Source organism: Physeter macrocephalus, chromosome 9 (assembly GCF_002837175.3).
Source record: "Physeter macrocephalus isolate SW-GA chromosome 9, ASM283717v5, whole genome shotgun sequence".
NCBI classification, from domain to species: domain Eukaryota; kingdom Metazoa; phylum Chordata; class Mammalia; order Artiodactyla; family Physeteridae; genus Physeter; species Physeter macrocephalus.
In genome coordinates, this window is record NC_041222.1 from 34052759 (window position 1) to 34068471 (window position 15713).

General features: G+C 37.9%; 1 protein-coding gene across 1 annotated transcript in view; it reads right to left on the minus strand.

Moving 5' to 3' along the window:
• CEP78 (centrosomal protein 78) overlaps window positions 1-15713 on the minus strand; it is a 32981-nt gene that overhangs the window by 2686 nt on the left and 14582 nt on the right. Inside the window, 5 exon segments of the mRNA XM_055086918.1 lie at window positions 669-888; window positions 2140-2217; window positions 12177-12305; window positions 13756-13801; window positions 14986-15121. Of these exon segments, the coding sequence (XP_054942893.1) occupies window positions 669-888; window positions 2140-2217; window positions 12177-12305; window positions 13756-13801; window positions 14986-15121 (609 nt within the window).

Genomic DNA, 15713 nt, shown 5'->3' on the forward strand with positions numbered 1-15713 from the left:
CCCAGACCTACAATCATGAAATACTTCTAAAATCTTAAAAGCCAACATCCTACCCCTGACTACAAGGCTCTCTCTCCCCCAAATTGTCAGCCCTTTCCAGATTCATCCTCTAGGACACATCCCATCTCCTTACCTATTACCGCTCCATTTTAAAAACACTGTCTCACTAGCAGCTTCAACATCTACCACGCACCTCGTCCACTACCTCTCACACCTCCATTCCCACACTTCTTTACCACCTTTCCTCCAGTTTCCAAGAATATGTTTGTTCCTTCCTTCCCAACACCAATTCACTCACTGACAAAACACCACTCCATCAACTATCAATCTCCACTTTCCTCTTTCAGCAAAATTGCTCCCAGTTGAGAACCACTGACCTATATCTTCCCTGCAGATTAATAGTAATTTTTATGTCTAAGACAAAAATAACTTTAATTTAAACTTATCAAACAAGCAAATAAGTGAAAGATAGGAAAATTCTTATGCATTCCCAAATATTTTCAATGAAAGTTGCCTTCAATTTAGTCTTTACAAAAAACTATACCTACTAATTACTCTGTCTACAGGTTACTCTTCTATAATGGGCTCCCCACTCTACCAAAGCAGGCTCCCCTATTTGCAGTTCTTAAAAAATTTAATTCCTCATTTTAAAAAGTCAACTATATTACCTATAATTACACTAAATTTGGCTAAATATGCCCATGGAAGCGATGAAAACTGCTCCAGTTCCTCAGCAAACTACCATTATAGTTGCAAAGAGAGAAAACAATTCTCAATGCTGCCCAAAACACCTTCATCATCCAGGATCATGCTTGTCAATGAGTGTGCATGAAGGGCTTCAGACAAAGAGAAATTTATATTTCTTAACTGGGCGTTTTCATGTTCCAGCTATAAAAGAAAACTGAAAATGTCTGACATGATTTTTGCTCATTGTCATCAAAAGTAGCCTTATGTAGTTTCAAGGAACAAAACTAAAACACTCAAAATGTAATTAATCTGTAATTAACCTAACTCTCCACCAGTAAAGACAGAGACCGCATCACATAATAACCAAAACCCACAGGCACCCAACAAAGTTTCCTATATAACACTTAGGTGGTATATAAATAAATCAAGGTTATCATTTTATTAATGATCTTTCACAAAAGATCACATTTCTAACCGGTTAAAATCATATTGGAGCCTCATTCCACATTAGAAAATTACCTGCTTTAAGTTTCCCTTAAATTAGAAAATGAAATATAGAATCTGATTTGAACAAGACATATTACAACTCTGCTGAATGTTAAGAATTAACTTTAGTGAGCAAAATATCTAATGCTTACGTTTAAAAGTCCTAAATCATACCCAAGCCAATTTATTAAATGTACGATCACCAATATTTTCTTTGGCTTCTTCAAAATATTCACCCCCGTGCACTCTTCCCCTTCCGCTCATCATCTATGCACTTAAAACCCCCTGTAAGCTCAACTCTAGTATTTCTCAGAAAGGGCGTTAATGTTCATGATGCCCCTTTTGCCTTACAGGAGCAGGTGCTCACCATTTATTGAATGAGTGTCCGCCAATCCAGTGGATGCACTTTCAAAAATTCCTCCCTACACTCACCCTGTGATAAATTATATTTATATAGAACTTTTAAGATTATGCCCTGCTTTCATGTACATTACCTAATGTAATTATCATAGTATATATTTTTATCTTTCACTGCATTCTTAGAAGTTTTCCAATATCTTAAATTTATTTAAATGAGTCCCTTTCCTAATTCATTGCCAGGAGAGCCTCATCGTGTCTTTTATGTTACTGTATATACAGTATATGCACAAAAAGTGCTTTCTTGAATCAAAGAATCATGAACAGAAAATAAGCTAATGTCATATAAAAGCACACACACACACACACACACACACACACACAAAACCAGATTTTCACATTTTTAAAAATATGCTTTCTGGAATATAGATCATATGATCACTAAATACCAGTAAATGCAAAAGTCCATATGATACAACCAATTTGCAACATATTACAGTTTTATATACATATTACAACATATTACATACAAACTATGTGTATACGGCTTAAAATCTAATCAAAATAAAACCAAAACACTCTCAAAAGTATAAGAAGAAACTTGTTTACCTCACTGACTCGTTTATCAGCCTTAAGTCTTATTACTCTTTCCTCCTTTAACTGCTTTAGGCACTCCTCCAGTTTTTCCTAAACGAACAGTAAATATTATAATAATTCATAGTATAATATCCAAAAGCCTTTCCAGCTATAGGTCTCATCAGGATTTAGGGGCAGAGCCAGAAATAACTCATATTTTAGTCTGCTACTGGTAATATCATACCATGCTAGTGAAATGAATTATCAAAATGTATCAAATTAGCATAGTAAAGATTTATTTAAATTCCACCCTTTCCAACATAAATTTGTGGCAGCCCACCATAAAAGCCATATGCGTATAACATAGTAAGTCAGAAATAAAAAGTTAAGACCAAAAAAGAAAAATTCTATTTTTATTTGTGGGTCTCTTTATAGTAGGAAGTCCTATTAATGAACATGCTTAACATAACTGAATTACATAATTGCAGATTCAAAAGCATTTTTTTAAAAAGTAATCACTTTTAAAGCAATTTACAGTCAAGCACTATTCCTGGAGTTCTCTGGGCATTAAATAATCTAATCATCAAAACCCTAAGGGGGGTAGGACGGGAATAAAACACAGACCTACTAGAGCATGGACTTGAGGATATGGGGAGGAGGAAGGGTAAGCTGTGATGAAGTGAGAGAGTGGCAGGGACATATATACACTACCAAATGTAAATTAGATAGCTAGCGGGAAGCTGCCGCATAGCACAGGGAGATCACCTCTGTGCTTTGTGACCACCTAGAGGGATGGGATAGGGAGGGTGGGAGGGAGGGTGACGCAAGAGGGTAGAGATATGGGAACATATGTATATGTATAACTGATTCACTTTGTTGTAAAGGAGAAACTAACACACTATTGTAAAAGTTATACTCCAATAAAGATGTTAAAAAAACAAAAAAAACCCAAAAAACCCTAAGGGGGGCTTCCCTGGTGGCGCAGTGGTTAAGAATCCACCTGCCACTGCAGGGGACAAGGGTTCAAGCCCTGGTCCGGGAAGATCCCACATGCTGCGGAGCAACTAAGCCTGTGTGCCACGACTACTGAGCCTACGCTCTAGAGCCCATGTGCCACAACCACTGAGCCCGTGTGCCTAGAGCCCGTGCTCCGCAACAAGAGAAGACACCGCAGTGAGAAGCCTGTGCACTGCAACAAAGAGTAGCCCCTGCTCAACGCAACTAGAGAAAGCCCGCGAGCAGCCACGAAGACCCAGCACAGCCAAAAATAAATAAATAAAATAAATATATTTTTTAAAAAAACAATAAAACCCTACGAGGAAAGAACTATCACTAACTCCATGTTATTTTACAGATGAGGAAAACAGAGGCAGGGAAGTAGAGTAACAGCCAAGGTCACATCACTAAGTAGCAGAGCCACACTGGGAACTCAGGAAGCTGGGTGCCATTCCTGTTCACGGAGGTGGTACTCTTCCCATCACCAAGGTCAATAAAATAAAATGAACACTGATAAACTCTCTTATGAGTTTTAAGAACTAAGACACTTAGGTCCTTGAAGTGGGGACACTGCTTGCAATAGGCAGAATTCTATAAAAGCCCCTAAGACTCCTACTTACTGAAGTACACAAACCTTCCACTCATCCAATCAAACCCTAAATCTAGGTGCTGGAGTGAAGGGATTTTGCAGATGTAACTAAGGTTCAAAATCAGTTGATTTTTTAAGATAGGGAGATTATTCTAGGTGGATGTGACCTAATCAGGCACCTCATAAAAAGGACCTGAACTCTTCCTAAATTGAAGTACAAAAGGGACAAGAGGGAGACTCTCCATTGCTGGCTCTGAAGAAGTCCAATGTTGCAGCAGGGAAGGCAAGCGAGAGGCCTCTAGGAGCTGACACTGGCCCCCGAATGACAGCCAGCAAGGAAATGGGGACCTCTGTCCTGCAACTGCAGAATCTAAATTATGCCAACAAGCCGAAGAAGCTTGGAGGCATTCTTTCCCAGAGCCTCTGGATGCTAACACAACCAGACTGACATCTTGATTTCAGCTCTGTGACTCACACAAACTAGGTGAACATCCATCGTTTGGGGCTCAATTTCTTACACTTAAATTTCACGTGCTTTAACACTCTCAGGAGGGAACCCACATGTTCCCGTGTGTATCTGAGCAGAAAACCCAGTCACGCTGTGCCTGGACTTCTGACCTACAGAACTGTGAGCTAGTCAAATAGGTATTGTTTTCAGTCAGTAAGAGTGTAGTAAAAGAATTAATATTCTACTCAACCTCCAGGTTCGTGAACAAAATAAATGATTGCCATTGTTTTAGGCCACTGTTTCAGGGTGGTTTCTTATGCAGCGATAAACAATCAGAATACCTATACTTATGAAAACAGTAAGGTATATTAATACATGTTAACTGCTTTGAACAATCACTTAAAGAATGAGGAACTCTATTATATGCCATCATTGGGAGAGGAACTCGTATCACTTTCTGGAGAATAGATTTTGGTACCTAGCAACAATCCTACATCAGGAGTTTACCCTAAGGAAATCAAAGATGTGGGCAAAGATTTATCTACCAACATGATGTCATAAGATTGTTTATAATCAAACCCTAGAAGAAAGCTAACAGCCTCCAAATTGGGATTGGTTTAAATAAAAAATAGCTCACCTTTGAAGGAATGCGCTATGAAGCCACTAAGAAAAGAATGACAAGAGGTCTCAACCAGAGTTAATGAATGGGCTTCAGGAGTTCTACGTTCAAAATATATCTGTGCGTTTTTCCTGGGAGATGGTGCATAAGCTTAATCAAATTCTCTGATGTAGAAGAGTATTTAGTGACATGACAAAACATTTTTGATACTTTTTTAAGACAAAAGAGCAGATTAGGCGCGTGTACATGCAGAGGTGGCTTTTATTTCCTTCAATAAGTTGTTCATTGTTTTCAAAAATTTGCTCAATGAACATATATTTTTATATTTAGAACATATTTTAAAAATTGACAGTCTAATAACTTCAAATTCTTTAATGTTTCATTACTGAAGCCAGCCAAGTTTTCAATGGCGAAAAAGGGAAAAAAATTGTAAAATTCCTCTGCTTTTAATATAATGGTTTAATAAATCTTCTAAAACTGATTTCAAAAAAATTCTAAACAAATAAGCAAACAAACAAAAAAACCCTCACCACAGTCAGAGGAAAGTAGATTAAAAATTCCTGACTGACTCTAACTAGCACATCAAAGTGCAATTACATGAAATAGTTTCTCCCTCTAGTGGAGGGAATTAGAACACAGTGTTAAATTTTTGTGGAAAAGTGTACCCTCCTCCTACAAAGTATTAATAATTCATGTCCCTTACATGGAAATATGGAACCAAAAAAGTTAGAAAGTAAAATTGCTTGATATTCTATTACTTAAGTAAGACTAATGATAAGGCTTTGGAATAATTTTCCTTCCTGTCATCTGGTCTCCTTCCTCCCTTCTGTACACTGGCTAGGGTGATTTTTCTGGGACAAAGCTCCCATCATATTGTATATTAAATTTTATGTTCAACTTTTTTCCATTTAACATTGAAATCAATAATTTCTCATATAATCAGGGGATTCATAACCTTGATTTTTTTTTGTGGGCTACAAAATATTCCACTGAGTGGGTTTACTGGTTAACCATTTTACACATTTAAATTCTCTCCAACTTTTCAATATTATAAGACAAAATAACCGTTTTTATGCATGAAGGCTTTTTTCCATATTGACAATGACGTTCTTGCAATAAATCCATAAAAATGAGTTTGAGATCAAAGCAAATGAACATTTTTAAGGCTCTGAGGTACCTATCTCCAAACCTCTTTCTAAAAGATTTCTAAGATTTTATACTGCCATCAGTGATGTATCACTTGGTATATAACCTCTACTATAACTGTTGGCTTACTTCCTCACTTAGAGTGCAAGTTATTTGAAGAAAGGAGTGTATTTTATTAAGTGTTTATCCCCAGCACCTGTGCCTAGCACAAAGTAGACAGTCAATAAATAATTGCTTAATAAGGAAAAGCCCTGCCAATACAAATGTATGTGTGTGAAAGATAGACTGTATGTTTTTCCCTAACTGGATAGATGAAAACTTGTCATCTTCTTTAACGTACAATTTTTTTGCTTATAATTAGTTATTAAATTCTCTTTTAGATTATATTTTAAAAATTCAGATTCTCTGAGGCAAATGGGCCTGGCCCTACCCATTAGCTATATAACCTTGGACAAGTTCTGTAACTCTAGGTCTCAACTTCCTCATCTATAAAATGGAGATAAGCTCCCATATCACAGAGCTCTCGTGAGGATTACATGAGTTAAAACACATATAAAATTAGAAGAGTGCTTGGTACATAGAATATGTTAAATTAATGCTGAATGAATGAACATGTGAACGCAAACAGTAGTGAAGGGCTTAAAATGAAATAGTCTCATCCCACTCCCACATCCAGCACTCAAGAAGCGACCGATTCTTTAAGCAGGTTTTTAACTGTAAAATACAATATGCATACTGAGAAGCGCACAGAAAAAAACTGTCAATGTGACAAATAAAAAGAGAATCCTTACATAACCACTACTCAAATTTGAAAGTATTGATACTTGTCAGCATCTCAAAAACCCCCCCATATCCTTTTCTCATCACAATCCCCTTCCCTCTTCCGGGTTAAACACCATCCTCATTTCTCGACAATCATTTCCTTTAACCTGCATGCATCCCTAACAAAAGAGTTTAGTTTTGTCAAGATCTAACTTTATGTAGAGGATCAGAGTATATGGAGTCTTTTCTATCTTATTTCTTTCACTCAACATTGGTTTAAAAAATTCATCCACATTGCTGCCTGTAGCTCTAGTTCATTCAATTTCATTGCTTGATAGTTTTCCCACTGTACGAATACACATAATTTATTTAATTTTTGACTCTTAATGGACATTTGGGTTTTTTTCAGTTTGTGCTAATGCAAATAATGCACACGAATCCTGCTGTACCAGTTATTCTGGTGCATTTATACAGGGCGGGGGTGAGGGCTGCTGGGTCACGGGGTATTTATATACCTTCAGTTGATGGAGAGTGCTAAATGCTTTCCAAAGTAGTTGTGTTGTTTTATATTCTGCTGTAGTGGTTATTCTGGTGCATTTACACAGGGCGGGGGTGAGGGCTGCTGGGTCACAGGCTATTTATATACCTTCAGTTGATGGAGAGTGCTAAATGCTTTCCAAAGTAGTTGTGTCGATTTACACTCCAGTATAAGCAGGGTAGAAGATTCCCATAGTACTCCAGGTCTACAATACCTGATACTACCAGACTTTATTTATGTGTTTGTCAATCTGATTGGCATGTAGTTTCACTGGTTTTGACTCACTTTTCTCTTATTACTTAATGAAGTCGTACACTTTTCCGTGTTTACTGGCTGTTTGGATTTCCTTTTTTATGAGGTTTTAGTCAACTATTGTTATTTTTTAAATTTTTAATTATTATTTATTTATTTTTGGCTGTGTTGAGTCTTCATTGCTGCCTGCAGGCTTTCTCTAGTTGCGGTGAGCGGGGACTACTCTTCATTGCAGTGTGTGGGCTTCTCATTGCGGTGGCTTCTATTGTTGTGGAGCACAGGCTCTAGGTGCGCGGGCTTCAGTAGGTGTGGCTCGCAGGCTCCATAGTTGTGGCGCACGGGCTTCGTTGCTCCGCGGCATGTGGGATCTTCCCGGGCCAGGGCTCAAACCCGTGTCCCCTGCATTGGCAGGTGGATTCTTAACCACTGCGCCACCAGGGAAGTCCAACTATTGTTATTTTGAATTCTTCTCCATTTCCAAGTAATACTCTTACATGACTATTTTCTCACTAAATTCGAGGCATTATCTGTTAACTTTCTAATTTACTAACTAAGGGTTTAGTTCCTTTACACTCTTTCCTATGTCCACACTGCTCAGTAAAGTTATGTCATCATTAGTTATTCCACTGGTCATGATCTCTTTGACTTGTAGTGATATACTTAAAAACCTACATTGTTGGGCTTCCCTGATGGCGCAGTGGTTGAGAGTCCGCCTGCCGATGCAGGGGACACAGGTTTGTGCCCCGGTCTGGGAGGATCCCACATGCCGTGGAGCGGCTAGGCCCATGAGCCACGGCCGCTGAGCCTGCGCGTCCGGAGCCTGTGCTCCGCAACGGGAGAGGCCACAACAGTGAGAGGCCCGCGTACCGCAAAAAAACAAAAAAAACCCTACATTGTTGATCAACTATAAACTCTCTCAATGTCACGCTTTGTAAAATGAGGACATTCATACCATCTTCCCTTTTTTCTACCTCCTGTCTACCTTCCAAACCTAGCTTTTACGTTGTCAAAGTTGAAATTTATATTCTATTCTATGTGCAGTTAAGTCTTCCATTATTTGAGAGTCAGTACAGAGTAATGTTTAAGAGAAAAGGCAGAGTGCCTAAACTCAAAGCCTCAATCCAGCTCTAAATTAGGTACAGCCTGGGCAAATTCGTTCCCTGTCTTAGCTTCCTTTTCTGAAAAGTGGGAATGATATTGGCACCAACCTCATAAGGCTATTCAGAGGATTAAATGAGTTAATATATGCAAAAACACTTAGAGCCTAATATATACTAAGTACATACTAGTACACAATACATTTCAGTACATACCAAGTTAATACTAATACATACTAAGTACAGTTTAGGTTAGTTATTTGTTATTACATGCAAGTTGACAATTAAAGCTGCAAACCAAGATAGTATTTCCATTGTTACAATTAAATTAATATTGCCCACTACAGATGTACTGTGTCTCTGTGTATAGACTATACCTCCTTCTACACTGTTTCAATGTCACTGCCCTTGTGTAGGGTGACCACATACCCCAAGCTGCCTTGGGCTGTTCCAGCTTATACCTGTTGTCCTGATGTTACAGCATTATAGCACCTCCTTACACTATTAAAGTGTTCTGGTTTGGACAACAAATTAGAAAGGTGGTCATTACCCCTGTGTGTCACTGAAAAGGGGGATATCTATAGTGTCAAGTCTAAGTGGATTCTTCCCTTCCTCGCTAATGGTAGGTTAAAACTCAACCATAGTTTAGTCTGCCTCATGTTTATGTCAGTATAGCCTTTTCTCCTCTGGAGTTCAAGTTCCTTCTCCTCTTCCTCTCCCTCCTCCCTTCCAACAGTGCCTAATACATAGTAAGTACAATATGTCTCAAGGTGTTTCTAAGCCCTCAAACACACAATCAATAGAAGCCTCTCAAATTTAAACTAGTTGCTCTCTGCACTGAATCCCCTATTACCTTCCTTCTTGGTTTATTCCCTCATTTTGCTGGATTATTTCTATAAATAGCTTAAGGTGTAGCACAGGAGGTAAATTTTTCAAATTTCTTTATGTACAAAATATCTTATTCAGCCTCCACTTATGACTGATAGTTTGGCTAGATACAAACCCCTAGGGTGAAAATTATGTGCCTGAAAAACTTTGGAGGTATCTTTCTAATGCCTTCCAGGATCCATGGTGCTGATTACAACTATGATAAAGTCAGATTTTAACTTTTTTTTTTTAGGTGACCAGTATTTTCTCTCTGGAATGGATGTATCCTCTCAGTAGTTTATTCTATTTTATTTTATTTTTTCAGTATTTTAAAATTTCACAATGAAGGGTGTCTAGGTATGAGTCTATTTTTGTTCATCTTGCAGCTATCTTCAATCTGAGCCCTGATTTTACTTTCAGCTGTGGGGAATTTTCTTGCCCTTTGACAGCTTCCCTCCATTTTTTTTCTGGGTCTAAAGTTTCTAATAGTAACATGTTGGATCTCCTAGAAGCAGCCTAACATATTTCTATCACATTTTCCATTGTGTCTTACTTTTTTATATACTGAGAAATTTTTTTAATTCCTACTGAATTTATTTCAGCAACCATATTTTCATTTCCAAGAGACCTCTTTTGCTTTCTGACCATTCTCTTTTTAATTAACACCCTAGTCTTATTTTATAGTTGCTAGATGTTTTTAAACCTCTCTCAGGATACTAATTAGGGTTTTTTATTAAATTATTTTGTTCCCTAAATCGTCCCTGGTCCTACTAGGATATGTTTTCACTTTTTCCCCCTCTCTCATGTTGTAAGCTTTACTCAACTATCAGGTAAATGACAGTTATTTTCTATTTAAGAATAAGCGCAGAAAGCTCCCTGAAGTCAAGGACTGATTGGCTTCTTACGCAGGAAGAAGCGGGGAGTAACTGTAATAGGATCCCCCACAAACACTCTTTTCTAGGGTGTAAAAACTCACACTGGCTGCCTTAGTTCTCCCCAGTTTCACTGTTTTCAGAATGAAATCATCTCATTTCAGGAGCATGAGGGCGGGGCTGGGAGTCCACTCCTCCAAACACAACCCTTCAATGAGCTCCCCTATTTCAGTCACACTTTTAACTAACTCCACCCTCTGTCCTACATGCGCATCTGAGCATGGAGCTGCTTCTGCAGGTGGGGTCAGATTCCTCCTCAGTTGAAGGTGGTCCGTGTGCATATTCTAGGTGACGGTTTTCCTCTGTTCTACCGCTTCAGTTTCACACTCTTCCACTTGTCTTCCGTCTTTCAAGACTATGTTGAAATCTCTTGATTGTTGTGGGCTTATATACTTAAACACTTTGAAACCATCATTTTAGTGTATCGTCAAAACATGGGGCTTCCCTGGTGGCGCAGTGGTTGCGCGTCCGCCTGCCAATGCAGGGGAACCGGGTTCGCCCCCCGGTCTGGGGGGATCCCACATGCCGCAGAGCGGCTGGGCCCGTGGGCCATGGCCGCTGAGCCTGCGCGTCCGGAGCCTGTGCTCCGCAACGGGAGAGGCCGCAACAGAGGGAGGCCCGCATACCACAAAAAAAAAAAAAAAAAAAAACAGACAAGAGCTGAAAGGGTTCTCAGTGCATTCTGACTCTGCTATTCTGTGGTCACAGTGGTTAAACTTCTTGGTCTTCCCCAGTGTCTATCATTGCTTTTAGAAATACAATCTCCTGGTCTACTCGTGACGGAAATGAATACAACACATCTAAAACGACAAGGAACGCAGGTTAGATGCTCTAGGGTCTTGTCGTACTCTGCAACTTACTAATAAACCACTTACGTGCTACAAATTGTAGGTGCTCGTTTATAAAACCAAAGGGGGTAACTCTACATGAACTATAGATTACTCCTACTCTAACATTTCATAATTTTCTAAGTTCTTTTCTTAAAATTTCTCTATATTATCATTAATTTTAATTAAAAAATAAAAATCTAACTTTCTCTTTGAAAATCAAATAGTAATTTCCATAGTCCTACAATAATGGGATAATTAGTTCTGAAACCTGTCAAGGTTCATATGAAAAGAAAATCATATTAAATAATTTTTAAAAATTAAACATGGACTTTGTAGCACAAAGACAAGGTCCCCCCAAATGGTGTTCCCTTATTTACTAGAAATTTTCAGCTCTGCATTAAAGCTGAAATAAAATAAATGTATTATTTTTGAGGTTCAAAAATGTGTTATGAAAATCAATTTTTCTTTTCTGTCCATACAAACCAAAGTATGAAATGACATTAGATATCAGGTTTATTAGGTAATATAATGTAGCTTCTTGATTATTTTTTATTTTAGGAAAGGAGAATATCAACATCAAAACTTTTTTCAACTTTACTTTTATTTAAAATGAGGTCATATTTTCCTCTTATAAAAAGAGAGTTCAACTAGAACTGCCACTTTTCTCATCTGTAAAACAAGAGCACTGAATCAGCTGACTATATTCATTCAGAACTCAATTTCTTTATCTTATGATCACTAAGGTTCTCCCTAAATCTAATATCCTAAGGTTCTAAGGAAAGAAAAATATATTACCAATGACATGTTTTGATTTTTATTTCTTAGAGTTCAAATGTCCACCATTCACCTTGGTCTAAGCTTAAGGAACCATTCAAGGGGATACAATGCAGATGGGAGGGGAAAACAGAACCCTCACACAAGCTATGCAGTGTTGCAATCAGGCTTCCGTTTGAAAAATAATCTTCTCTATAGCTTTAAAGCGATAACTTTGTACCTGCAATGCTTCTTGTTTCAAATTGATTTTCTCTGGCTCTTCCTGAATACTTTCTGAGGAATCATCGACCTCTTCGATTTCTGAGGAGGAAGGACTCTCTACTGTCACAGTCACAGGAAATTCTGATTGCTTAAAGAAAGAAGACAAGATTGTATAAAAGATAACACAAGCCAGATACCAAGTATCCAAATATTAGAGGACATTTAACAAAAGTGATCTGAGGTATCATTATTTATAAATGTCTCTCACTGCTCCTTAGTCTAAAACAGGCAATGACTAAGTAAAATTACAGTAACTTATTTTTGCTATGTTACTGTACAGACCTCTGTTGTACATGGTTAGGATTAGTAATGGGAATTGCCCATATTATTTTATTAAGTTTCTTTCGCAGAAGCCAAGTGAAGAGCCAAGGTAAACATTTTTTCTCAGATCAACTTTATACTGCAAATGAAAAATTTATTCTTCACCATCAGACAAAAACAGTCTGGAAGAAAATGTAGTTTTTCGGAGGAAAATTCATCAGTAAGGGGACTGATAAAGAATCAGAAGAATAATCAGAAAGTCAACATATCTAAGCTGTGAATAATAAACATTAGAATTTTAAAAAATAAATCACATACACACACACAACTAAAACTGACCCATCAAAAATTTCATCTTCTCATCACCCTTAAGCCAAAACTAGTGTAACAGTAATACAGTTCTCCTGTCAAGCTTCACTGCCACTGAAATGTTGTTCAATATGACATTTCCAAACATTTAAAAACTGACCTGGTAACAACCCCATAAGTCTACAGATCATAAAGAAGTGTTCTGGGATTATATAACTACGCAGAAGACAAGTCACTAGGACATCATTTTGACAACAAGCAGCAAACCCTGCAGCATAGGAAAATCCCAACAGTAGAACGAGGCGCACACCCCTCCCTCTGGGCATGCAGGGCAGGACTGACACCCAAGGTGCTCTTCTCTCAATCTCAGCAGTGGTGCCTTTCACAGAGCAACTATGCAGTCTCCCAAGACCACTGGGAAGGAGAATCTGATACTGACAGTATTAGCTTGCCATGAGGCCAGAAGAGAGGGAATGTGTGTGGCCTTGGTGAGAGAGGTGAGGTTTTGGTATATGTTGCTTTATATTGGCTTTAAGATCAGGAATTTGTACATAGAGCCCACAAACAACATTTCTTGAAAACATATGAACATTCTTGAGTATGACAGCTCCATGTGAGGGGTCAGAAATGGCAGTCAAGTTCGTTTCACTGGGTAACAGCTTATTTGCAGACTGGAGAACAGGCTTCCTTGTTTACAGACATAACCACAAGGCTGCCAGTTGTGTGCCAAATCCACACAACTACACAGTTGCATTGGGAGAGCGACCAGACAAGTTTTAAATAGATTTATTTCAGAGAGGGAAATGCTTCTTGTAAATTGGGAGAGCGACCAGACAAGTTTTAAATGGATTTATTTCAGAGAGGGAAATGCTTCTTGTAAGGCTCTGTCAGTTTAAAAAGCAAAAAGAATGACCATCCACCTTTCCCAATTCAACCCCCTATGTATTATAAATATGATAGCTACATACCTGCAACTGATTACATACATCACGAGCTTTGATGAATGGAAAACCCCTAAAAAGATACCAACAAAATGAAGTTATATCCTGATGTAAATACATCACCACTTAAACCCAGTTAATACAACTATTTAGTATTATGTACAGTATCCATACAGAATTGGGTATAAAAATAAGCTCAAAAGAAGGACCTGGAAGGCTCTGCTACAGAGAAAACTGAACAGAATTTAGCCGACTGGCTTGGAGATAACTCTCTGAACTGCTGAGAGAAGCACCTTCAGTTCCTATATTCAGGATGGTTGAGATTTCAGTCTCACTTCTTTAACTGGTGATATTAATCATTATCTAATTTACCACTCCATGTGACAAGGATGGACCTGAGATGAAGTGTCTCAGAAAGAAGACAGGAAACCACAGAGCTGTTAAACTCAAGTGTAAAGACTGGGGATTCAACACTATAGTTTATGCAACAGCAATTCACATCACCATTTGCAAAAAAGTAGTCGGTTGTCCAATGGGGATTATAAACATCAATTTAACATGAGCAACTGAACAGATATTTTACACAGTAACTACTTCAAGTACTATTTAAAATCAATTCTCTTTGTTTTCTTAAGCAATTGTTAACCTCCAATTTCGTGAATACTACCAAGTAAGTCACTTGAAAATAAGCTAGAGCCATCTATTTCACTTAGCAAGCCTAAAGCTATAGTTCAACAATTTTATTTACAGTTCTATGACAAAAATTACTATGAACAGCTATCCCCTGGATAAGTAATCAGCTAAAGCTAGTTTGACTCACTAAAGCTGATTTACTGAGTTAAGCCAGTTGGTTTAGAATAGGTCTACTCCATATTTCTCATCCATTCTGCATTAAACTATTTCCCATGCCTAAAATGTCTTTTTTCCCATTCGTACATATCCACATTCCTACTTCTGTGCTGTAGGGCTTGGCTCAACTACACCTGCCTTTAGTGAAACTCTTCTCACCTGCACAATTGGAGATAATTTTAGTCTCCTCATGACTTCCACGGGTTACCTCTGTTGTGACACTTGAGAAACAAGTTGAAACTCCCAATTATTTTTTGTTTTTCTTCCTTAGAGGGCTCATTAGGCCGAAGCCATGTGTGAGTGATTTTTTTTGCTCTATAGAAAGCACCAGAGACCGCCCACATAATAGAAATTCCAAAATAAAGAATTCTGAATGACTGAAAAAGACAGGGAATGCAAGCACGTTACCTGTTCCTTTTTGCACGTTCTGCAGTACGCCACGGCAGGAAACCAGACACACCAGGTGGTAGAGGTTCAGGAGCATAACATTCCTTACCAGCAGAGTGTTTCCTTCCATTACTTACAGGTTTCTTTGAGGCCAAGCCTATGTTTGACAAAGCATGATAAGAAGGAATCAAGACGCACCAAAGGTCTACAGAGCAACTGTCACACGTGTACACTTTGAAAGGAATCAAACAGGCACTTGACAATGATGCCAAGGCCATTAAAAAGAGGATCATTTTGTAAAAAGGTTTTACATAAGCCAGCATTTTTTAAAAATATAAGTTCTCTACAGTAACAAGTTACTTTAACTAAAACAAAAGTACTGAGATGTGCAGAAATGCAAAAATAAATTTTTTAAAAATCCCAAAGAATGATACATTTTATGTATCATGCAGAAACACTCAAGTTTATTGACTCTTAGAACACCTTTGGCATTTCTGAATCTCCAGGATAGAGAAACACAGATACACACCCATGACTTCTGCGAAACAGAATCTTTAGAATTAGACCAAAATTTCAATTTAAGATGAATTTTTCTATGTAAAAATAATAAAAGTTATAAGACTACAAGTTGCTGGGTGGTAGGTGAGTCAATGTTACCCTGTCAACATTCACAGCTCATTTGATTTCATGTAGAAAACACACAAAAAAACAAATGAAACCCACTGGATAAAAGAGTGAAATGTGGAGAC